The 25118-nt window shown below is 40.8% G+C and overlaps 1 protein-coding gene across 5 annotated transcripts in view; it reads right to left on the minus strand.

Moving 5' to 3' along the window:
• The window catches only part of ryr3 (ryanodine receptor 3), a 358203-nt gene that overhangs the window by 157241 nt on the left and 175844 nt on the right, over window positions 1-25118 (minus strand). For all 5 annotated transcript variants that reach the window (XM_033026930.1, XM_033026931.1, XM_033026929.1 and 2 more), the window contains 12 exons: window positions 24817-24931; window positions 17420-17552; window positions 16628-16731; window positions 14803-14938; window positions 12501-12681; window positions 9969-10071; window positions 9652-9772; window positions 8153-8322; window positions 7309-7529; window positions 5862-5952; window positions 4643-4783; window positions 436-599 (listed from right to left, as the gene is read on the minus strand). In XM_033026930.1, coding sequence (XP_032882821.1) covers window positions 436-599; window positions 4643-4783; window positions 5862-5952; window positions 7309-7529; window positions 8153-8322; window positions 9652-9772; window positions 9969-10071; window positions 12501-12681; window positions 14803-14938; window positions 16628-16731; window positions 17420-17552; window positions 24817-24931 — 1680 coding nt within the window. The remainder of the gene's footprint in view (window positions 1-435; window positions 600-4642; window positions 4784-5861; window positions 5953-7308; window positions 7530-8152; window positions 8323-9651; window positions 9773-9968; window positions 10072-12500; window positions 12682-14802; window positions 14939-16627; window positions 16732-17419; window positions 17553-24816; window positions 24932-25118) is intronic.

Here is a 25118-nt window from a genome sequence, read left to right on the forward strand (position 1 = left end):
CACGACCTTATCTTTAATTTTATAATATTTCTAATGAAGATTCTGTGATTTTATTGGTAGAAGCATATTGAAAAGTAACATTCATGGATTCTATCTTTAGTCAAACTGTCTGTAGTTAATATTTAACTATGAATTATTTCAAAACAATTTTACAATGTTCAGAGAAAATTAAAAGATGTTGGAAATTATAACAAGACTGTTCATGTGTAAAAGATGTGTTAAAAGTAAAATTCTAACAATAATTTGTTTGAGAGAAACAAATCCTTCTGAATGAGGAGTTGCACTGCCTTTGGGCATAATTCTGACATAATGAATGACCTTAGCGTTGAGAGATTGTTGCCAATTTCATGGTAGTAAAATGTGAGCAAATAATAATAATTCATTGTAAAGGAACCATATAATTTGCAACTCTTGTTATTTATTCCAGTGCCATACTTGGAAGTGTTGATGGGCTTTGGGTCAAAGTTGCCTTTGTCATCCACTGATGTCTCTCTGTCCACCACGACTGAAAAGCTGGAATCTACATAGTCGGGGGACAGGGCCCCTCCTAAAGCACTTAGACAAGCCAAGGCCATTTTAAAGAGATCGGGATGATATTTCTGTAGGAAAGATTTGACAATTAGAGGGCTAGGGAACATTGACATAAATTTGAAGCACAGTTGATGACTGATAAAACATACACAAAGTGTAACTGCAAGCAAAGTATTGATATTGTAAATTAAAACTGATGGCGCGTAACAATTAATGCCAGCATCATAGAGTGCCCTCCATAATGTTTGGGACAGACCCATAATTAATTTATTTGCCTCGGTACGCCACAATTTGAGATTTGTAACATGTGGCTAAAATGCATATTGTCAGATTTTATTGAAGGCCATTTTTTTCCATTTTGGTTTCACCATGTAGAAATTACTGCTGTGTTTATACATAGTCCCCCCATTTCAGGGCAGCATAATGTTTGGGACACATGGCTTCACAAGCGTTTGTAATTGCTCGGGTGTGTTTAATTGCCTCCTTAATGCAGGTATAAGAGAGCTCTCAGCATCTCGTCTTTCCTGCAGTCTTTCCATCACATTTGGAAACTTTTATTGCTGTTTATCAACGTGAGGACCAAAGTTGTGCCAATGAGAGTCAAATAAGCCATTATGAGACTGAGAAACAAGAATAAAACTGTTAGAGACATCAGCCAAACCTTAGGTTTACCAAAATCAACTGTTTGGAACATCATTAAGAAGGAAGAGAGCACTGATGAGCTTCTTAATCGTAAAGGGACTGGCAGGCCAAGGAAGACCGTCACAGCTGATGACAGAAGAATTCTCTCAATTATGAAAAATAAATCCCCAAACACCTCCGACAGATCAGAAACACTCTTCAGGTGTGATTTATTAATGAGCACTGTCTGCAGAAGTCTTCATGGACAGAAATACAGAGGCTACACCGCAAGATGCAAACCACTGGTTAGCCGCAAAAATAGGATGGCCAGGTTACAGTATGCCAAGAAATACTTAAAAGAGCAACCACAGTTCTGGAAAAAGGTCTTGTGGACAGATGAGATGAAGATTAACTTATATCAGAGTGATGGCAAGAGCAAAGTGTGGAGGAGAAAAGGAACTGCCCAAGATCCAAAGCATATCACCTCATCTGTGAAACATGTGGTGGGGGTGTTATGGCCTGGGCATGTATGGCTGCTGAAGGTACTGGCTCACTTATCTTCATTGATGATACAACTACTGATGATAGTAGCATAATGAATTCTGAAGTGTATAGACTCATCCTATTTGCTCATGTTCAAACAAATGCCTAAAAACCTATTGGCTGGCGGTTCATTCCACAGCAAGACAATGATCCCAAACGTACTGTTAAAGCAACAGAGAGATTTTCAAATCTAAAAAATGGTCAATTCTTGAGTGGCCAATTTAATCACCCGATCTGAACCCAATTGAGCATGCCTTTAATATGCTGAAGAGCAAACTGAAGGGGACTACCCCCCAAAACAAGCATAAACTAAAGATGGCTGTAATACAGGCATGGCAGAGCATCACCAGAAAAGACACCCAGCAACTGGTGATGTCCACGAATCGCAGACTTCAAGCAGTCATTGCATGCAAAGGATATGCAACAAAATACTAAACATGGCTACTTTCATTTACATGACATTGCTGTGTCCTAAACATTATGGTGCCCTGAAATGGGAGGGGGGCTTTGTATAAACACTGCTGTAATTTCTACATGGTGAAACCAAAATGTATACAATTGGCCTTTATTAAAACCTTACAATGTGCACTTTAACCACATGTGATTTTTTCTATTACAAATCTCAAATAGTGGAGTACAGAGGCAAATAAATAAATGATGGGTCTTTGTCCCAAACATTATGGAGGGCACTGTATACAAAAGCATAAATTGGTTTTGTATTCACAAACACCACACTAGAACAATGGATTGCCTATTAACTTCCTTCAATGACCCCCAGCCCGAGGGAGGAGCGGTGCCTGGTCGGGGCGGCCCAGCCCGAGGGAGGAGCGGTGCCCGGTCGGGGCGGCCCAGCCCGAGGGAGGAGTGGTGCCCGGTCGGGGCGGCGCCCAGTCGGGGCGGCCCAGCCCGAGGGAGAAGCGGCGCCCGGTCGGGGCGGCCCAGCCCGAGGGAGGAGCGGCAGCCTGGCGCGAGGCTGAGACGGTGGCAGTACTCACGTGAGGGCGATCCGGCCCGGGGCTGGAACGATGCTCCGGGGACTGGGACGGCAGTTCTGGTGGCGGTGGCCTGAGACCGGGGTTCGGCCGCGGGCCAGCGGCTGCGTCAGCAGGTCTGGTGAGCGGCAGCTTCGACTACCCCGGGCCGCGGTGTTTGAGCCGCGGGACAGGTTTTAACATCGCCCGGGGGGTATCGCCTCAGCGCAGAAGGAGAAGAGGAGGGAAGAGACTGCAGCCCTAAGACTTTTGCCTCCATCACAGTGAGGAGATGTTGGGTGGACTCACTGTGGTGGATGTTAATATGTGTTTATTGTTGTTTTTTTATTGTATTGTATTGTATGTATGACTGCTTAAATTTCGTTCAGACTTCGGTCTGGATGACAATAAAAGGCTATCCTATCCTATCCTATCCTAATAGTACAGCTAGCATAATGTTTTGTACTTTCAGGCTATGGGTGTCATGAAATAAAAAAACGATATGCTGTTCATTAACTATTCCTTTCTCACATTTCCTTAGGATAAACAAGACCATTTGCCTCATCAAATCCTTGCCAGTTCTCAAAGCAATCCTTGTCCCCAATGTATTTCCTTGTGTTGTCCATTAACATCTCCTCGTTTCTTCCATTCATGCTAAATTATTTCTCTATGTCAATGCTACTCACCATATGTGTGATCCACCTTAATGATTCTGCTTCACAATTTTTGCATTTGTTCCTTTACACCTCCCATAGACTTCATCTACACATGACGCTGCCGCAGGAAAGCAGCCAACATAATCAAGGACTCTTCTCACCATTTTCATTCTTTCTTATTTCATCTCCCATTGTGCAGAAGATATAAAGGCTTAAAACTAGATTCAGGAACAGCTTCATCCCCACTGTTCTCAGAATATGGAACTGTCAACCCCTAAAATAGGGTGTAATCTCAATCTCCCACATTGTGGACCTTGCACTTTTTTTTAATCTGCTCTTCCTCTGTAACTGTAACACTATAATTCTGTAACATTATATTCTATACGCTGATATTTTTCTCTTTGCACTTCTTGTTGTACATGCATATGGCTTGATGATACTCATGTATAGTATAGTATAGTTTAACTGGACAGCATGAAAATATTTGCAAAAATAATAAAGCAAGATACATGCAAAAATAATAAAGCAATATATTCATCTTTGATCTTCCCTTTTGTTTTTATCTTCTGTCTACATCTTAAAATTTGGATTCCCTCTTACTTTTTCATTTCTTATTTGTTAATGGAAATGAAATGTTATTAACATTTTCCCCTTCAATTATGCTGCCTTAGCTGCATTTCCTGTTTCAATTTCAGAATTTCAGCTTTGAATGTATTGTATTCAGATTGTACTGCAGTTTTCATCAGGGAACTGGATAAAGATATAGTGAACAAGAACTTGCAAAGATACATGGAGAGAGCTGGGATGAGGAATAGGACTAGTTTGTTATTCTAGTAGTAAGCCAACGCAGACACAATGGCCTCCATTTTAGCTACAACTATTCTACGATTATCTGTTCTTCTAACATCCAAAATCTATATGATTATATCAAAACAGGTTAATTCAATTCATGGGGATTAACGAGGCTGTGTAATATGCTTATTTGAGCCCCTGTAGTTACAAGAACATTGGAACACTGCATGGGGTTCAGTGAAGAAATACACCTTTCTTGAAATGCCCGTTGTTAAAGGCTAAGAGTTCAAATTGTTACCAATATAGTATACACAACTCTAAGGAAATGTGGTCAAGAATGATTAATATGTTGGGAGGCATGAATAATATTTCAGTAGCTTATTTAATTTTTCTCCTGCGATTTTTCCCCAACAAAATACAGCTGCTTCCTTGCCCCTTTTTGACACGAATCATCCACACTCTGAACTTCAAAATCACTCAAGTAAACCAAATGTCAAACAATAATTAAAGAATCAAGTTTCATCTTACTTTTGTAGAGAGTGCATCCAAAACTCCCCAGAATAATTTTTTGGTAAGATGTAACTCTTCATCAGAGGCACTTCCATAATTGCCCCACCCAGATGCCAAACAATAGTATTTCCAGCATTGTGCATAATGTTTACTCAGAAGCTATAAATGAAAGAAGAAATTGACAAGAAGAGCATAAAAATATTATTCAGAAGGAAACATTTTCCAATTGGCTCTGCTGAACACATTTTGCCAAATACATGCTACAGTTCAGAAATTGTAGACATATTTATAAAATGTGTGTTGGCTCATAATTAAATCAATACTTGTTGGATGCTATATTCGAAAATCATTATTTTCCTAAAGTGCAACATTTAACAAATCAGTAGAAAGAAGTTGTTGATCTATGATCTTTTAATAGAACAATGAGGAAAATGTACTGTTCTGCTAATCTCCATCACTTATTCAGGGTTTTCCATGGAGGTGAATGCAGAAATGGATGATGTATATGATTTCACACAAACTCTATCTGACTGAGGATAACATAACATCCAATGAATTTTGATATGATGATGATGATTATTATTATTAATATTATTGTTTTGGCATACCGCATGTCAGGAATGCCATAGTGCTCTGGGTCTTCAGTCATTCAGTCAGTGGAATGGCACCTTAAAAGTTAGGTTAGGGCATAGCTCTTGATGCAAAGCTGGAAGGGATAGCCCTTGAAGTTTAGATGAGATATTTTAAAATAATTTTTAGAGGTATATAATGTTTTATTGTTTATCAGTGCCAAAGGTTGCTGTAGACCTACAAAAAGCACTGCTATTTGACATTCCTCATCAGGTTGAGAACTCAAATGATCTGGAAATACAATGGAGAAGACTGTGAAGAAATAAGATCCAACAGGAGCAAGATGGAGGCAGGTAAATATCCAGATACAAGGCCTGTACTGTCTCAGATTCCACTGACATTTCTCATTGGTTGGGAAATCCAGGCCCAGATATCTATAATCATATTCTATAATTATGGTGACATCATTGCCATGAGCACACAGTATTGCATAAATACTTCCATCAAAAGATATTACAATAACACCAATTTATATGATTTCAAAACTCAAACTTTATCTTGCTACTAACACAGATGATTAACCTGGCTCCCAATTGCATTTTCATCCATTATCAACTATTGTTAAATCCATCATTTTTAATCAATGCAAACTACTTTATATGTATACCTTTAATGGCATTTTACAGTACTCATTAAGAAGGGGAACATCAAAAACAAATCGACGCAGAAGTGGCTGCAGCATGGAAGGTTGAAGATATCTGCAGAATAATAAGACAGTTGCTTAGTGAGGAGAAACATTTCGATAAATTATAGGTTTATTATCTTTATCACTGAAAACATTCACAGTTTAATAACGTAACCACAGGTGAAAAGGAGCTATGATTTAGTTTAATTAATAGCATCTCATGATCCTATATGAAAGTAGGTGGGGAGTACAGTGCAGCCTCTTTGCAGTTAGACCCAGAGCAACATATATACAGCAGGAAATATCAATTCCATTGACTATGCTCATGAATAGCATCATTATACGACACAGAAATTAGCAAATGAGAAATTCAGAAAATGCCATTGGTGTGGCTCTTAACCATAAGGAGTATCTCAGGTAATTGCTTCTTGTTCCTACCCTTTGTTTTGTTCCATAGTTCATGAAAGAAAAACATTAATTAACTCCCTCTTTTCTATATATCTAGTCCATCTTCACATAATCTGGAGACACTGGGTCAACATGATGACTTTAAAAATGAGATAGCAAGAGTTCAAGGTCTGCATGTTCCTATTGAAGTGAAGGGCAAGGTAGGAAGAGGGATGACAAGAGATATTGAGACTCTGGTCAGGAAAAAAGGGAGGCATATATTAGTTATAGGCAGCTGGGGTCAAGTGAATCCCTTGAGGGGTATGGAGGGTGCAAGAGTACACATAAGATGGAAATCAGGAAGGTAAAAATGGGAATTTTTAGGCACTACAAATTATGAAGGGTTTATTAGCTATGGAGGGGAGAGTATAATAAATTTACCAGACTTAGACTCCAAGAGTTTATTTTGAAAGACAACTTACTGATTGAAAATTTAAAGTAATATTTGGTTAATGTGGGGGAGGGGGGGGGGGGGGGGGTGGCTTGGGGTGTGGAATTGGTGGTAGATACAGAGAAACAGGATCTGCTGATTGGGGAATTCAGGAGAAGAGCGCACAGTCTAAAAAGTATGGCTAGGAGTGCAATGAAGAAGCAGTTCAGCATAGAAAGGGTGGTTGGAGCTTGTTACTCTTCAGTGAATGGCGATTTATGTAAGATCAATTTGTAACTTTAATTCTTAGATTGAAAGATATTTTTGTTAATCAACTATATTTAATAAACCATTTTATTAAATAGAACAAATACAAGCATCTGGAGAGAGGTCACAAAGAAACCATGACTCGGTCAAAAATGGGAAAATATGAGTTTGACACTTTGTCAATCGTGCATCAGGTCAGCAAACAGAACTTGATTTAAATATTGTTTATTTAGCACCATCCAAGATGCTGGAAAGATATTCAGCTTAATCAAGTGGAATACGATTGTTAAAATATCCCCAAATATACTTTTGAAGATCTGGAATTGTGAATTAAAGCATCTGTACCGGCATATGGACAGCAAACATTCCTCAATCGACTCTCTCTGTGCTTTGGTAAGACAACGTCCTTTGGATAATCTGTAGATTGTGTGCAACGTGGTATCGATCAAAGGAGCAAAGTGCTCTGTCTCAGCAAAAAGAGGTGCACATCTCGTGAGTAGTGGAAGCACTGTTGAACAGACATATCTGTTAAGTGCAAGTGCTATCTCTGTTGTATTTAAGGAAGCCTGTTGGAAAGGAAAAAAAAATTGACAGAAAAATATTAAGGACATCAATTTTGTTTTGCTTTAAATTATTGTTTTTTTAAATAAAATAGTTACAATTAAAAAGCACTGCAATATAATTCTATTTCTTCTTTCATTGTGGTTTTACCATTTCTACTTAAGCATGTGACTAGAATTATCAATTACTGTGGCCAGGCATACTCAACAAAATCAATTTAAACCGATAAAAATATGGCCCTTCTACTATTTTACAATGCCCATTTATCCCTGTATGGAAGTATAGAAGCATTGAGTAATGTTTCTTGTCATATCTCCTGTTGGTCTGCATTGCTCTATTACTATGTATTAATGTAGTGAAACCTAATACCTGAATCGTCACCTATCCATGTTGTCCGGGGATGCTACATGACCTGCTGTTACTCCAGCACTTTTTGCCTTCCCTAATATGCATCTACTCTTTGAAGCCTTTCATTTATATGTCGACAATCATTTTAATGAGGACACGAGGATTTATAGTCAATCAAATAAATTCATTATAACATTTCAATTCAATACGGGATCAGTACGACTTGCAGAAAGTAAAATATACACAGCCTTGCTGGTGATAATAAATCACTTTTACTCACTGATTCAAGGGAGGCTGATGCTCTTAAATCAGGTAAAAATGCGATTTCCAGCAAATGAAGTAGGAAACTTTGGTCCTCAATACCATAAACACGATCCAGAAACAGTACCATGGGTGCTTTGTGGTCAGGACAGAAACTTGCAGACATTGCTGGCTCAGAAATAGATCCATCTGCCAAATAACCAGAATATAGTTCAAAAATAGTTAAAAACACACTGAAATATCCACTAGATGGTGATACCCATTTAACACCTGAACACCTCGAGAGGAGGAGCCATCTTGGGGAACGGCTGCTAACCAGCAGCTGTCCGTTTAATTCATTTTTAAAAAAAGTTTTTAGTAAGTCTTGTTCTTCGTTTGTTGGAGAAATGGACTTCTTACTGTGGGGGGAAGGAGGTAATTATACTTCTAGGTCCCTACCTGGTTGGTGAGGCAGCTTTTGTCTCCGGGCTGCCCGTCGACCCGTCCTCATGGCCTACCAGCGGGCGTGGAGCGCCGTTTCCAGGCGGGGACCGCCCAGCACCTCGGCTTCGTTGGCGGCACAGCGCTGGAGCGCTATCGCGGAGCGGAGCGGGCGATGCCTTGCCTGGGTCGCCGCGCTGGATCGACGCGCTGGAGCTCCGGTGAGATATGACCGCCGAGATCAACACCTGCGGGTCTGCGGAGTGGAGTGGGCGGCGCCGACCTTAACATCGGGAGCCTGAGAGCTCCAACCCGGCGCGGCCCTGTCGGCTTCGGAAGCCGACAATCCCCTGCTAGGAAGCATCCGTTCCAGGTGGCCCAGCCGCTGTGAGGACTCTCCCGACGCCGGGGCAACACCACCCGGCCAGAACGGCCAGGAACATCGGGCCTCCGTAGAGGCAATAGCGGTGGCCTCAATAGGCCTGACTTTGGGTGAACTGGGGATGGGGACTGGACTTTGTGCCTTCCCCCACAGTGGTATCCACTGTGGGGGGATGATTTTTCTGTGTGTGAGTTAACATGTTAGTCTGTGTCCAAGATGGCTGTCGGAAGGGAGAGTGGACGCTGGTGCGCTTTAGCTGCCGCTGCTCTCTCTTCACATTGTGTTTTTTGATTTTTTGATTTTGTGTCTTTGGAACAATTTCTATCTTTAATTTGTGTATTGATGATGTCCTTATTATTTATTTTTCTCCGACTATATGTTTTTTTCTCTTCTGTTAATCAACTTGATTTTAATATTGATAAATGTATTGTGATTTTATGTCCTGTAAGGCGCCAGCAAATAAAATGCATTATTATTATTATTATTATTATTATTCCAGCCGTATTGCAACCAGTAACGGCAGATCCAAGTGCTAAAATCAAACCATGGCATGGTGAAGGGATTACAAACGAGACAGTAAGTGGGAAGGTATTTTTGTATGCAATATCTGTCATGGAACTCCATGAGAAACACAATTAAAACATTGTTACTTGCTTAAAAGAGCTGTTGGAAATATGTTTAACACCATACATCAACATACACTGTATATAGCATACCTGGATTAACAACAGGCAATTTCAGTGGAATACTAATAATGCCCACCAGGTCCTCAGTTGGCACGAGGGAACGAAGAATAGCTCGGATTCGGATAGCTTCACCTTTGCCTGCTTGGATTAGCTGAGAGAACAATGACACAAAATACAGTAATTGAAAAGCAAAGTTTCTGTATTGTTGAATAAAGTTTTCAGAAGTAACATATCACTCCACTTCCCATACATTATTAACCTATTAAATGTTTCAAAATATATATTTTATTAGTTTTATATGTGCGAAGAGTAATGATCACATAAATGTCTAGAAAGTACTTCCTTACATGCATCTCTGGAGCACATCGGCCGAGAAGATCAATCAAAGCCGAATAGAACGACATGATAGAATTACCCATGTGCACAACTTCTTCATCCTCCTCTTCAGCACTGTTAAATAACAAGCCATTTCAATAGTTATATTAAACATATAAAAGAATGGGGAAAATTAGGTACAATTACATAATTATAACAGTGGTGAAAATGATTTCTTCTTCATGTTGATGCAGCAGTTACAATGGAAATACAGAATGAGTTTGGGTTCAAGTATCAGAGAAAGTGGAGTAGTTTTATATAGAAATCAGAGTCTCATCACATTTTGTTTTATGCCAATGCATTGGATTTACACAGAGTTCATTTCTGGCATGCAATGATCTTGCTTTGCACTAATTATAAATGTGTTATGTTGAATTGACTTATTAGGAAAATGAAGCCAATTATGCAACATCATGATTGTTACCAAATGATGGTGCGTTACAGGAGCTTTGTGAATTAACACTTTATAAATGGAAGGAAAACCTACACAAACTGTTAACCTAACATTCTAATTCTCAATACTTATACATAACATCATTAACCGTTTAAACAAATATATAAATTTTGTCTTTGGGAGGCAGGTGTAGACAAGGACATAAGCAGTACAGTGGATGCACTACTATATATGTGATTCTATCTACAACAATGAAACATGAAACGTACTAGAAATTGAAGTAAAATGTTACCCACCCTGCAGCTGCAAACAACAGTCAGAGAACAGATACCAAAACAATCATTTATGAAACTCAAAATGTTTCCGCAATGTCTTCAGAAGCATTTAATTCACTACTGATGGTTAGTTGATTTTATTTGCTTTGTTGCATGCTGCTGTAATCTCTGACAACTTTGAGCACAACTGCAGGAAGTTCCAACCCTTCCCCTGCTGCAGCGGTATGAAATAAAGTTAATCAGAGGGCTGTATTGCTGTGTTCGGTATGTTTACCAATAGGAAATTAATGAGGTCAGGATGAGTTTCTCATATTATAGTTTGAAATAAAAGACTGGATTATTAACCCAGAGAACCGCATATGCAAATTGAAGATCTACACCCATAAAGAAGGCTTGTTCAGGCTCCAAATTTATTTTATGAATGGTGAATTAGTAATTACAGATGTCTGGGAAACATCTGCAGAGTTTCCATAATGTTAATAAGGGTCCCAATGGTAAATAGGAGTACCATATGGACCTTATTTACATTTTGCAAACTATGCAGAGATTTCCATGGGTCCAGATCCAAAACGCCACCTACCCATGTTCTCCACGGATGCTGCCTGACCCGCTGAGTTACACCAGCACTTTATGTCATTCCGAGCCTAATGTCAATATGTGCATGAAGTGTCCCATTTCTTCACCCATGTCATTTTATTTTAACCTTCTCTATTTCTGACCCATGATTTGCTTTCGTTTGTAATATCAAGCCTTTTTGGCTGTTATTTGTTCTTCTCAAAGCAACCTGGATCACTACTTACCATTGTCATCAGTTTCTCAAGAATGAGTTTTTTTTTAATGCTAATTGCACAAATAACCCAGCAAAAATCTATAGAATTTTTATTCATGTAGGCAGCCTGTACACAATTCCATTAGATCGTTAACCATTCCGTGGGCGGCGCGACTCTCGTCAGCAGCGGCCTCTGCAGTCCGTCTGTGTTTTATTATTTTTTGTCTCGTTTTTATGTAGTTTTTGTTATTGTTTTTTTTGGGGTATGTGTGTGGGGGGGGGGGGGGGGGGGGGGGGAGGGGGTAATTTTAAAATCTTTCCCCTGCACGGGAGACCCGACCTTTTCTTTGTCGGGTCTCCGTTGTCGTTGGGGCTGCAACGTGGAGCGGCCTCCAACAGGAACGACCTGGGATTCCAGCTGCGGAGCTGCCGACTACTCACCGTCACGGGGCTGGCTGAGTCCGGAGCGGGTGGAGCTGTGGTGGAGCGCTGCTGCCACCCGACCTCCGGAGTTTCGGAGGCTGCAACTGCGGGTTTGGCGGACGGCGGCACCGGGAGCCCGCGGGTCCCTGCTGGGTGACCGCTTTTCGGGGCTTCCGCAACGGCGACTTCTCCCGCCCGAGTTGCGGGGTTGAAGAGCACCTGAGCGGGGCCTTACACCATTGCCCCGCGCGGCTTGGAATGGCCACGGGACTTTGCGAGCGCACGCCGGGGGCTCTAACACCAAGACCCGGTGCGCGACCTTGCATCACCCGGCGTGGCTTTAATGGCCGCGGGACAATCGCCATCGCCAGCCGGGGGCTTCGACTTTGACTCTGACTCTGACATCGGGGGGGAGAGTGCAGTGGAGAGATAAGTTTTTTTTTGCCTTCCATCACAACGATGTGATGGATGTTTGTGTAAACTGTGTTGTGTCTCGGGTCTTTTTGTTTTGTAATGTATGGCTGCAGAAACGACATTTCGTTTGGACCTCAAGGGGTCCAAATGACAATAAATTGAATTGTATTGTATTGTATTGTATAACTTCAGAACATCAACTTGATGGAAAAGGAAAACTATCACTCACCTATTTTTTCCAGCTTCAACAGGTGGGAGATCACGGCAAGGATCTTCTGAAGTTTCAATGGCCTCTTTCATCGCTGCTAACAAGCCATGTCCTCCTTCACCTCTCAGAGCTGGGCCAAAGCACTCCGGACGGCGAATTAGTAACTTCACGACAACACTTGCATTTTCTTCAACACTTTCACCTTTAAAGAACAGCAAGGTTCATATTTACATGATGCCTTCATAAGATCACACCTCTACAGTGAGGTCAACATAAAAATGGAGAAGCATGCAATTCAGATGAACATCTAATATTTTGTCATGTATAATAACATGGTAACTGACGGAGATACCATGAGGTAACAGTAAAGTCTAATACAGAATTTGACAGATCTCTGAACATTATGGGAATCAGGGCTATTGGGATATGGTGCTTAAGTAAACGATCAACCATTATCTTAATGCATGTTAGAACAGCTTTTTATCACAAATACTATTCCTAAATATTTAAAAAAGTCTCTTGCTTTGCTGAATAATCTTTGTAATTAATGGTACATAGAAAGTTATTGCAAGTTTCTATAAGTTCAAGCCTTTAAGCAATTAAGAGCACCCACTAACATAAAATTCTCACGTCTCTTGTTTTTACTAATCAAAAATATTAGGATTGGTTTTAGTATATTAGTATACTGGTTTTAGTTTATTGTTGTCACATGTATCAAGATACAGTGAAAACGTTGTTGCTTGCTATCCAGTCAAATCATACAATACATGAGTATAAGCCGTACACAAGTACAACACGGAATGCAAAGAGAAAAATACCCGTACAGCATATAATATTACAGCATGACAGCATTACAGTTACATAGAAAGTGCAAAGGTCCGCAAAGACGTAGGTTGGGAGATCGGGACTACACCATGGCTTATGAGAGGACTTTTCAGTAGTCTGATAACAGCAAGGAAGAATCTGTTATTGAATCTGATTGGAAAATATGTTGTCCCTGAAATGTTATGCCCCCGTAACACCAAAAGAATCAGTCCATCAGTCTGAAAAACTGATACGCCCATCAGTCTGAAAAAAAACCTACCCATTATTTTTACTAAGGCAGAAGTCTTTCTGGAGGAGAGCTGGGTAGAACAAAGAGAAAATTGCTGATGGGTGAGACCAGATGGCTAATGTGGTAGTAACTAATTTCTCTTTACACAGAAGCTGCTTGACTTGATAAGTATGGCCAGCAATCTTTGTTTTTTTCCCCCAACATCAGCAGTTTTTTTTTTGCTTTTCATTTACTATCTATACTATTTTGAAACATCCTGCACAAAGAGCTTTTATTTATGGCAGTAACATTTGGTGTGCTACATTATTAAAGACCTCATGGTAAACTCAGTATAATGCCTTTCCTCTCATTTTCCTTTATTATTATCAGCATGTGTAATAAATTGGTCAAATAAAATTCCCCTTCACAAAACCAGATTGAATTTGCTTGATTTTATTATTGTGCTTTCTTATGCAAACATTAATAACAGCTATAACATGTTTTGCCAATGACAGATGTTAATCGAACAGTCCTGTCATTTCCTATTTTCTCACTCTCTCTCTCTTTAAATAAATGAGTTACTTTTTTCCAATCTAAGTAAACCACGTCCCGCGGTTGGAGCTTCGACTCCCGGAAAAGGGATCGCAAGCTCTGCGATGTTAAAGTCCCGCAGACTCCCGCGGCTTGGAGTGCCCGTCGGACTCCAGGAAAGTCCGCCAAAGTCAGACAGAGGAAGTAACATTTTTGAAAGATTGTGGAATTAAGATCCATGGAGAACTGTTGCATGAGGCCTAGGACTGATCAGCCATGATCATATCAAATAGTGGGAGAGGGTTGAGGGGACGTGTGGCTTACTCATGTTTTCTTCGGTTCTTATATTCTTATCTTATTTGCCAATTCTTTTAAGATCCTCAGCAGGAACACAGGCTGTGAAGACCAACAGAGGAATTTTCTTGTAATAAATGCTTATATTTTCCCCAAGAAATGCCACAATCTGTAAGCAAATTAAAATTTTAGCTTAATTTTGCCACTCCAATTTCATGTCACTGCCTAGTGGACTGTGGAAAAAAGGACATGTCACTGGCAAGAATTTTCCAAGCTACAATTATTTAATCAATACCAACTATTCACATGAGGTCATTAGCAAGGGGAGCATCACAAGAGAGTTTCAATACTTCCGAAAACCCCCAGTTTTGCCTTAGTGTAGCAGAAACTGAGAGATGGGGATCAGCCAGAAATTTTGAATGCTTCTCAATGTTTACCATAGCAATAAATCGGCATCAAGCCTACCATTGACAAAAACTGCAAATCGTAAGAAGAGTAGATAACGTTCCCCTTCAATGGGATTCCAGCCAATATCAGGATAACCTTTGGCCACTAGCACTGGGCAGCTCTGTAAGCCACATGCAGCAAGATAGGTCACCACCTGTCAAATGCAAACATTCACCTGTTATTTATGCCTTCTGAAAATTTGAAAAATTATCCATTGTATCCATTGTTTTAAAATGTAACATTTACACCTTAAGGTATCACATTACATTTACAAGTCAGTTATCTCAGCCAACAAAGTGTAAATAGTCTTTAAGTATTGCACTTGGAGAGAACATAACTTTCACTGATTTCGTTAGTTCAGTCTATTCACATTTGAACTTATATTGGCATAATTAATGCACTAAGCCAATGAAATGTTTTAATATATGTGTAAAGTTGAATTAATAAGCAAATGCATTTCACACAAAGTTAAAGAAAAATAATTGTACTTTTTTTTCGTTTTTTCATCATTGGTAGTATTTCAACATAATTTGCACAAACATTAGTGGAAAAACAATCAATAATTTTCTTGCCATAATATCTAATCACAAATGTCTTGTATTTTTACATTTGGAAAATAATGACAATGTTTCCCCCAATTAATTTACTCCCAATGCCTTTTGCCTTTTCATTAGCTGAAAATGAGCAAAACCTTACTCTTAATGAGCGCATCAAAGCATAGGGGAAAAGCTTCACTTATTTGGTTGTGAGCAGCAGTGCTAACACAGCTTCTGCAACACAAATTACATACAATTGCCCATCAGTGGACTCAGCAAGCTGATTTACCATAATTTTAGAGTAGAAACAAGGAGCTATAGATGCTAGTTTACAACAAAGACACAAAATGCTGGAGTAGCTGAGCGGGTCAGGCAGCATCTCTGGAGAACATGGATATCAAGAGAGTTCTGGCCCAAAATATTACCTATCCATGTTCTGCTTGACCCGCGGAGTTACTCTAGCTCGTTATGTCTTTTTTCCCTACAATTTTACCTATTTCAGTTCAGGTTCAACATTAATGTTTTCTTTACAAGTATCAGATATAAATTTGATATAAATTTCATGGGCAGGCTCATTGTCATTCACTTAATTTGAATGTTTTTGAACCAAATGTGCTGGGCCACCTTTGGCTTATTGCAGAATGATTGAAAACATTTTCACCGAGTAATATGAACTTTTCTTAACCTCAATACATTTTCGGGCTTAAGTAAGAGGCAGATAGATATTCACAAGCAGAAGCTCTTCTGTCAGATCATTAACAACAGTTTCACTATTCTAGCTAATTTGTCTTCCTATGATTGCATACTTACTTTATGGCTCCTGGAATAAACTGCTCAAATTCAAAATGTCATCTTATTCCGAAACCATTCTGATCCCTCCCCCCCGCTACCCAACCCCCGCCCAACCATCCTTCCGAGTAATTCCATCTTCAATCGTGTTCTCTCCTTGCCAACTCCCTCTGGTGGTGCAAAGAGCGGGTTAAACAAATACTCAAGTGAAGTACCAGAAGAAATAATGTGTCCAAAAATAAACCAACTGAATGAAAGTACACTAGACAAGAATGCATAACTTTTGAGCTTTTAATGATCTTGCTCCTTACTTACTGTGTGTGGAGTGAAGCAACAACAATGCACCCAGACATTCTGAAACTCATCAACACTTACCCAAGTTGACTTTTTTTAAATCCCCAAGGGATTGATGGGCAGTTTTCCCCAAGATAATTTTAAATGTTGAAATTGATACTCTCAAAATGCTCCCGAATAAAAATAATTGAATGTGAAATTGACCCATATATTATATGATTTACCTTTTCCAAGTCAGGTTCCTGCAACTCCAAAGAAAGCTCATTGTTATCCATTACAGAGGCTGCTGCCACATCCAGAGGAGTAGAACCTCGCATGCTGGGTGATGCTGTATGCAAAGAATACATATATTTACAATAATCCAATTTCTATCACTGCCAACAAACCAAAATAACGACAAACTATATATGAGAAGACTCTTTAACCCACTCAAGGAAATAAATGTGTAGTTCAAACATACATACAGCAGAGGGCAGCCTCTTCTACATGTACAAATGGAGAACAGTTGCTCTCATTTTAACTGAAGCTTGATTGCAAACTTCTAATGCCAAATTCACAGACCAACCTTTCGTTATGGGCAATTCTCAAAGGTTGGTTTTCCACTTAATACCAGCGTTGCCTTCTATTGCTGATATTTCAGGTATTCTTTGAAATACAATCTCCACTGATAGTTGTGTTAAACGAGGTATGGCAATGATTAAAATATTGAAAATATAAGCCGATTATATAACCTTGCTCTTGAAAGAACACTTCAAAAATGAACTATCACAATTTATATCTAAACCCAAATTTTATTTTTGAGGAATATGTTCCAATATGAAACTAAAAGCGTTAACAGGATCTTCCAAACTATTTGAACATGTGAGAGAAGAAAAATATTACTGCTTGACTAACATAAATACAGAAACCAGAGATCTTTTGTACCCTTGACCCATTACCCATTAACACAAGGTCAGTACTGTGGCACCTATCTATTCACATGAAACGATCTCATCAGTTAAAATTAAACTAGGTACCCAGTCCAACACTGCTATTTTCCAACAAGTAACTGAGATGATCAAACATGGCCTTCTGATTCTGGCGGCTGATACGGCAGAAGTAGCACAGGAATCGACAGCAGCTCGCCACCATTTCAGGGAACGCAATCACCTAGAGTAGAGATAATAAAAGGCAGATTTATAAAGAGACTCATGCTATTACAAAAATGTACACAACATTTTAAAATCGATACAAAAGCAAAATACCGCATGATTTGGAAATCTAAAATGAAACCAGAGAGTTGGTGGAAATAGACACAAAATGCTGGAGTAACTCAGCAGGCCAGGCAGCATCTCTGGAGAATAGGAATAGATGATATTTCAAGTCGATATTCTTCATCAGACCAAGAGTCATGGAGGGGGGCACTGGAGGAATGGGAAGGTGCAGAACAAAGCAGAGCTTGCATTGATGACTCAGGAAAGGTGGAGCCCGCAATGGCCCATTGTTGGCTCGGGAGGAGGTAATAACGAAATAATACAAACGGTGAAATTAGCAAGAGGACTAAAGTGGGGGAGGTACGGAGAGAGCTGTAAGCTGCCCAAGCGAAATATGAGGTGCTGCTCCTCCAATTTGCGTGTGGCCTCACTCTGACAGTGGAGGAGGCCCAGGACATCAAAGTCACTATGGGAGTTAGAAGGGAAGTTAAAACGTTTGGCAACTGGGAGATCGCATAGGCCATGGCAGACTGAGTGCAGGTGTTCATCGAAATAATCACCCAGCCTGCACTTGGTCTTGCCGATATACAGGAGTCCACACCAAGAACACTGGATACAGCAGAAGAAGTTGGATGAGGTGCAAGTGAACCACTGCCTCAACTGGAAGGAGTCGGGGTCCCTGGATTGTTCGAGGGAGGAGGTATAGGGACAGGTGTTGTAGGGGAATGTACCTGGGGCAGCGGTGGTTTGGGTGGCAAGGGATGAGTTAACCAGGGAGTTGTGGAAGGAATATTCTCTGCAGAAAGCGGAAAGGGGTGGAGATCAGAAGATGTGACTGGTGGTGGGACCTCATTGGAGGTGGCGAAAATGTCAGAGGATTATGTGCTGCATGCGATGGCTGATGAGGTGAAAGATAAGGACTAAGGGTCTCTACCCCTGTTGCAACTAAGGGGAGGGGAGCAAGAACAGAGCTACGGGATACTGAAGACACACATGTGAGGGCCCCATCTATGGTAGAAGAGGAGAACTTCCATTCCATGAAGAATGCGGACACCTCGGATGACCTGGTATGGAACATCTCATCTTGGGCATCTGTCTGAAGGTAGACAAATTTCCAGGGCCTGATCAGATATATCTGAGGACATTGTGGTAAACTAGAGAGGAAATTGCAGGAGGTTGAAATGTACGTGTGGTCCTTAAATACAGGAGAGGTGCCGGAAGACTGGAGGGTGGCAAATGTTGTGCCTCGATTCAAGAAGGACAGCAAGGAAAATGCTAGGAACTATGGGCTGGTGAGCTTAACATCTGTAGTTGGAAAGTTACTAGAGAGCATTCTGAGGGATAGGCTATACAGGCATCTGGATGGGCAAGGGCTGATTAGGGATAGTCAGCATGGTTTTGTACCTGGGAGGTTGTGTATCACAAATCTGATTGAGTTTTTTGAAGACGTGACCAAAAAGGACAATGAAGACAAAGCTGTAGATGTTGTATATATGGATTTCAGTAAGGCATTCGACAAGGTTCTGCATGGTAGGCTGCTCTGGAAGATTAGATCGCATGGGATCCAACGAGAGATAGCTGAATGGACTGCAAATTGGCTTCATAGATTCTCCACCAGGTAAAAGTAAACCAACAGAGAAAGAACAAATTACTGCAGCAGGTGCCTGCAGCTACCTGTTCCAGCAAAAATCAAGCTGTTGTTGAGTTTTGTCCAAGATCTATATTGGATCGAGAGAAACGGAACATGCAAGGAAAGAAAAATCAAAATTGGGTACACAGTGTATCTATTTGCTTGTGAACACATGACCAGCTTGTATGACTTTTGGCTTTTCAGTCCCCTTTGTCCAATTGTTGTATCAATAGGCTCCAGTCATCAAGAAGTTAAGCAACATTTCTCTATTTCCCTTTTGCAAAAAACAAAATGAATAAAACACTCAAATGGCTGCATTTTTCTTTTCACTCGCCTTAACATGTAATCTTTAAGAGACAGCATTGTGTTGATGATCCTCCCTGAACAAGACTCAATTTAATTTGAGATTCCAATGGCGTTGGTTCAAAATTAAAGTATGTTAAATTAACCAGTTATCGCTGCTTGCAGATCTGATCTGTATGCTTGTGTGGTCATATATTCTAAATGTATCACAAAAGTCCATGTTCATTGTTTCTTATCCAATTAATAAAATATCTTGTTAACTCCAACCCTTGAAAGTAGTTCATTAGAGGAGATATAGTTAGAAATTATCCTTCAGTCTGAAGAAGGATTTCGACCTGAAACATTGCCTATTTCCTTCACTTCATAGATGCTGCCTCACCCGCTGAATTTCTCCAGCATTTTTGTCTACCTGTGAAACAATAAGTGTTGCCTTTTTGTCCCTAGATATGGAAATTGTCATAGAAGTTTAATGCAAGTATTTGAAATTTCTATGGGCATCCGAAGAGAAGTTTGAATAGCAAGTTTATTGGTATCGTGACAATTAGCAGTAACTTCCTCACTAATGCCCAAGTTGGGTTTTGCCTTGACCGCTTAACATCAATTTGGCTAAACATAGAACAAAGGGCTGCATGCTAACTAAGGTGATCACACCTGAGGTACAGGCATAGAATAGATGGGTGGCTACTAGGAAAGGGAGTGCAGGAAACCCCCATGGCAATTCATCTCCTTCCTCTCCAACACAGGTATACCCTTTTGGTTACTGTTGGGGGGGGGGGGGGGGGGGGGGGGGGGGGAGGGGCGGGGGTGACCCATCAAGGGAGAGCGGCAGCAGTTGGGTCTGTTGCACCGGGCCTGACTCTGAGGTACAGCAGAGAAGAATTAGGCAAAGCCATAGTGATAGGAGACTTGTTAGTGAGGGGGACAGATGGGAGATTCTCTGGCAGCAAACAAGACTCCAGGATGGTGTGTTGCCTCTCTCGTTCCAGCGTCCAGGATGTCTTGGAGTGGCTACATAACATTCTCAAGGAGGAGGGGGAGCAACCCGAAGTCATTGTGCATGCTGGCACAATTGATATGGGTAGGAAATGGTATGAGTACCTGCACAGTGAATATAAAGAGTTGGGTAACAGGTTAAAAAGCAGGACCTTTGGTAATAATCTCAGGCTTATGTATAGTGCTATGTGCTGGTGAAAGTAGGAATAGGAAGGTAGTATTAATGAATGCGTGGCTCAGGAGTTGGTGCACGGGCCAGGGTTTCAGTTTGTTGAACAGTTGAGATCTCTTCTAGGGCAGAGGTGGCCTGTACAAGAGGGATGGGTTGCACCTCTACTGAAGGGGTCCAATATCCTTGCAGAGAGGTTCACCGGTGCTACTCGGGAAGGTTTAAACTAGTGGCAAGAGGCTGGGAACCAGAGCAGAAGGTCAGTAAATGGAAGGAGTGATCGGAATGTGGAGGTTGGGAGGAGTAATTCTCAAAAGAAGGACAGGCAGGGAGATGAAAAAGAATATGGTGAAGCTGATGGGCTGGAGAGTTTATTTCAATGCGAGGTGTATCACAGGGGAAACAGATGAACTTAGACACTGTATTACTGTCTGGGCCTGATGTTGTGGCCATTAAAGAGAATTGGTTGTGAGAAACAAATCAGCATTCTTGGGTTTCAATGTTTCAGGTGATAGAGAGGGGTAAAAGAGTTATGAATCTGTGGAATTCTCTGCCACAGAAGGCAGTGGAGTCCAATTCACTGGATGTTTTCAGGAGAGAGATTTAGCTCTTAGACATAGAAACATAGAAATTAGGTGCAGGAGTAGGCCATTCGGCCCTTCGAGCCTGCACCACCATTCAATATGATCATGTCTGATCATCCAACTCAGTATCCCGTACCTGCCTTCTCTCCATACCCTCTGATCCCCTTAGCCACAAGGGGCTAATGGGCAATTAACCTTGTGGCTAATGGTTAGGATTAATGGAATCAAGGGATATGGTGAAAAAGCGGGTACTGGGTACTGATTATTGGTGATCAACCATGATCACCGAATGCCCTACTGGCTCGGAAGGGCCGAATGCCCTACTATTGCACGTAATTTCTATGTTTCTCCGTTTCTATGAAGCAGAGGGTGATGGTGGAAGGTTGCTTCTCGGACTGGAGGCCTGTGACTAGTGGTTTGCATCAGGGTTCGGTGCTGGGCCCGTTACTGTTTGTCATCTACATCAATGATTTGGATGAGAACATACAGGGCAAGATGAGCAATTTTGCTGGATGCAAAAGTGGGTGGTTTTGCAGATAGTGAAGATGGTTTTGAAAGATTGCAGCAGGAACTTGATTGATTGGCCAGGTGGCAATTTAATACAGAGAAATGTGAGGGATGTCTAACAAGGGCAAGACCTACACAATGAATGGTAGGCCTCTGGGGAGTCTTGTGGAGCAAAAGGATCTAGGAGTGCAGGTGCATGGTTCCTTGAAAGTCAAGTCGCAGGTAGATAAGGTAGTCAAAAAGGCTTTTGGCACATTGGACTTCATCAGCCAGAGGTCTATAAAATTATGAGGAATAGATCGGGTAGATGCACAGAATCTCTTGCCCAGAGTAAAGGAACCGAGGACATAGGTGAAGGGGAAAATATTTAATAGGAATCTAAGGAGTAGATGCCAGAGGAGGTAATTGAGGCTGGGGCTATCCTAATCTTTAAGAACAGTTAGACAGGTACATGGATAGGACAAGTTTGGAGGGATATGGACCAAGCGCAGGCAGCTGAGACTAGTGTAACTGGGACTTGTTGGCCGGTGTGGGCAAGTTGGGCCGAAGGGCCTGTTTCCACACTGTATCACTCAATGATTCTATGTGGCGTAGACTGAGGAATTGGGGGTAGCGGAAAGAGTCTTTGCAGAAGGCAGGGTGGGAAGAAGTGTAGTCTAGATATCTGTGACAGTCAGTTTGTAATAGACGTCAGTCAATAATCTATCTCCTGTGATGGAGACGGTGAGATCAAGAAAGGTGTGGGAAGTGTCGGAGAAGATCCAAGTGAATTTGAGAGCAGGATGGAAAATGGTTGTGAAGTTATAAAGGTCCATGAGTTCTGCATGGGTGTAGCCCCGATGCAGTAATCAATGTTGCGGTGATGGAATTCGGGGATAGGGCCAGTGTTAGCCTGAAACAGGGATTGTTCAATGTACCCTACTGCGAAGGGCAAATGACAATTGTAAAATAATAATATGAATATAATTCTGAAGAAGGTAAAAGTACTTAAGTGCCTGCAACAGTAAACAGCACATCAAAGGGAGATTCTGTATATAAGGAGCAGATTAATCTTTGTTCAATTATCTGCTAGATTGTTCCCAGTTATCACTGTATTTGATGCTCTTAAATTGCCTTACCCGATTTTTGTGGTGTGTTTTAAAGTTTTCTTTAACACTACAAAGAGGCAGGGATATATGGGGCTTTGATTTGGTAGAAGTGGGAGGAGTTGAAGTTGTTGAGCGTGAGGACCAACTCCACTAGACGGAGGAGTGCATTCGTAGAGGGAAATTGGCTGGTTCTGCGGTCGAGCAAGAAATGGAGGAATTTAAGTTCAGGAGCAGCTTCTTTCCTACAACCATCAAGCTATTAAAGACTTCAATCTGCAAATAGGCTCCGAACTATATAGATATGGGGGCATTAATTATGCACTATCATTATTTATTTATTACACACACACACGCGTGCGTGTGCGCGTGTGCGTGTGTGTGTGTGTGTGTGTGTGTGTGTGAAATAAATAAATAATAATCATGCAAAATTAATGCCCCCATGTCTATATAGTTTTGGGACATATGGCAATAAAACACTCTTCACTCTTGAACAATCTGTCCTCATAGCTAAAATTATTCAACTCTGGAAGCGACAGTTTCTTAATTGTTCAGCTTCGAGGTCTGTGGCCATGAGTTCTAAAGTCTCCATTTCTCCCCCATTTTTGTATTCAACTATTTATTGTGTATTCTCTTGCTTTGCTTGCCTCCAAAATAGATTACTTCACTTTTTGTTAGACTAAACTCTTCTTTCTGATTTTTAGTCCATCGAACGTGTCCATTGTTATTTTCCTATGGACCAAAAATCCCCTCCTTCATTTTAAATATTTGTGCCCAATGTACATGGCTTTATCGTGCTTTCTACTCTCGAAAACACTGCCAAATATTACGATAAGGTTGGAATCTAATTCTGAGCCCTGTAGAACACCAACTGGGATTAATATTTAATTCACAACTACATCCATTATTGGAAGATATTATACATTCCTCGAGAACTTAAAAAGTTTCAGATGGTGCATGCAAGTGATCAAGAAGCGCATCCTAGGCCAACAGTGGTGCAGAAGGACAATCTGCTTCCTCACAGCTCCAACAACCCAGGTTCAATCCTGACCGGGTGCTGCCTGTATGTAGTCCTCTGAGTAACAACAGGTGCTCCAGTTTCCTTCCACTTTCCAAAGATGTCCAAATTGGCAAGTTAACTGGCTACGTCAAATTACCCTTAGTATAGAAGAATTGAGGGATTTGCTTCTAGACCTGTAATTGACTCAATGGGCTGAATAGCCTCTTTCTTTGCTCTATGAAAATGCACAAACACTAAATGTAAAATAAGACACAATGTGCTGGAATAACTCAGTGGGTCAGGCAGCATCTCTAAAGAACATGGAAAGGGCAGACAATCTGTAGGGGTAGGATGTAGGGGGGAAAAAAAAAACTGGAAGAGAGGAGGGCCAGGACAAAACCTGGTAGATAACCTGGTGGGTTGGCACAGGTGAGAATGGGTTTTGATGGGCAGATGGATAAACACCAGAGATGAAAAGACAGAGAGTCTGAAGATGGGTCCTAATCTCACCTATCCATGTTCTCCAGAGATGCTGCCTGACCCGTTGAGTTACTCCAATACTTTGTCTTTTACTCGCAAACACTGATATTTATAATTTTACATGAGACCAGCATGTTGTTTATGGAAGCAGATGAATGGAGGCATGGATTCACTGTCTCCTGGACTAAAGAAGAGAGCAGCAAACAGGTAGCTTCAGGGGAAGGGTGATGTGGGGAGGTTGGTGACCGCCAATGGGGTGAGAGAATCATTTGCATACTGAGAAAGCGTTCAGGAGCAAAACGTTTACAATAAATTGGATGGCATTGAAGAATGATTTGCACAATTAATACTCAATTAGTTTAAAAAAAATCAATACACAAAACTTAAATAAGTATTGAGAGTCACTATCAAATTTCCCTTGGGAAATCATTCATTTTGTAAACATATTTAACTCTTCTATCCAAATTACCTGTGATTTATTTCCTCCAAGGACGCTCACCATGATGTCCATGACAGTCTCATGCATACCCAGCACTCTCATCAGGTTTGGATGCTGATAGAATACCTTATTATTTATGATATCCCTGAAGAATATGGATTAAGTCATTGGGTATTTGCAAAGAATAACATACTGAAATATGCCTTACACAAATCATGACTTTTCAATGGTGATTCCAATTATTTTTTGAAAACAATTTTCTCACCTTTCCTTGAAGACATGAGCACCATCCCGAATGTGCTTCCACAACAAAGACCATTTCCTGTCATCCC

Source organism: Amblyraja radiata, chromosome 9, assembly GCF_010909765.2.
Source record: "Amblyraja radiata isolate CabotCenter1 chromosome 9, sAmbRad1.1.pri, whole genome shotgun sequence".
NCBI lineage: Eukaryota > Metazoa > Chordata > Chondrichthyes > Rajiformes > Rajidae > Amblyraja > Amblyraja radiata.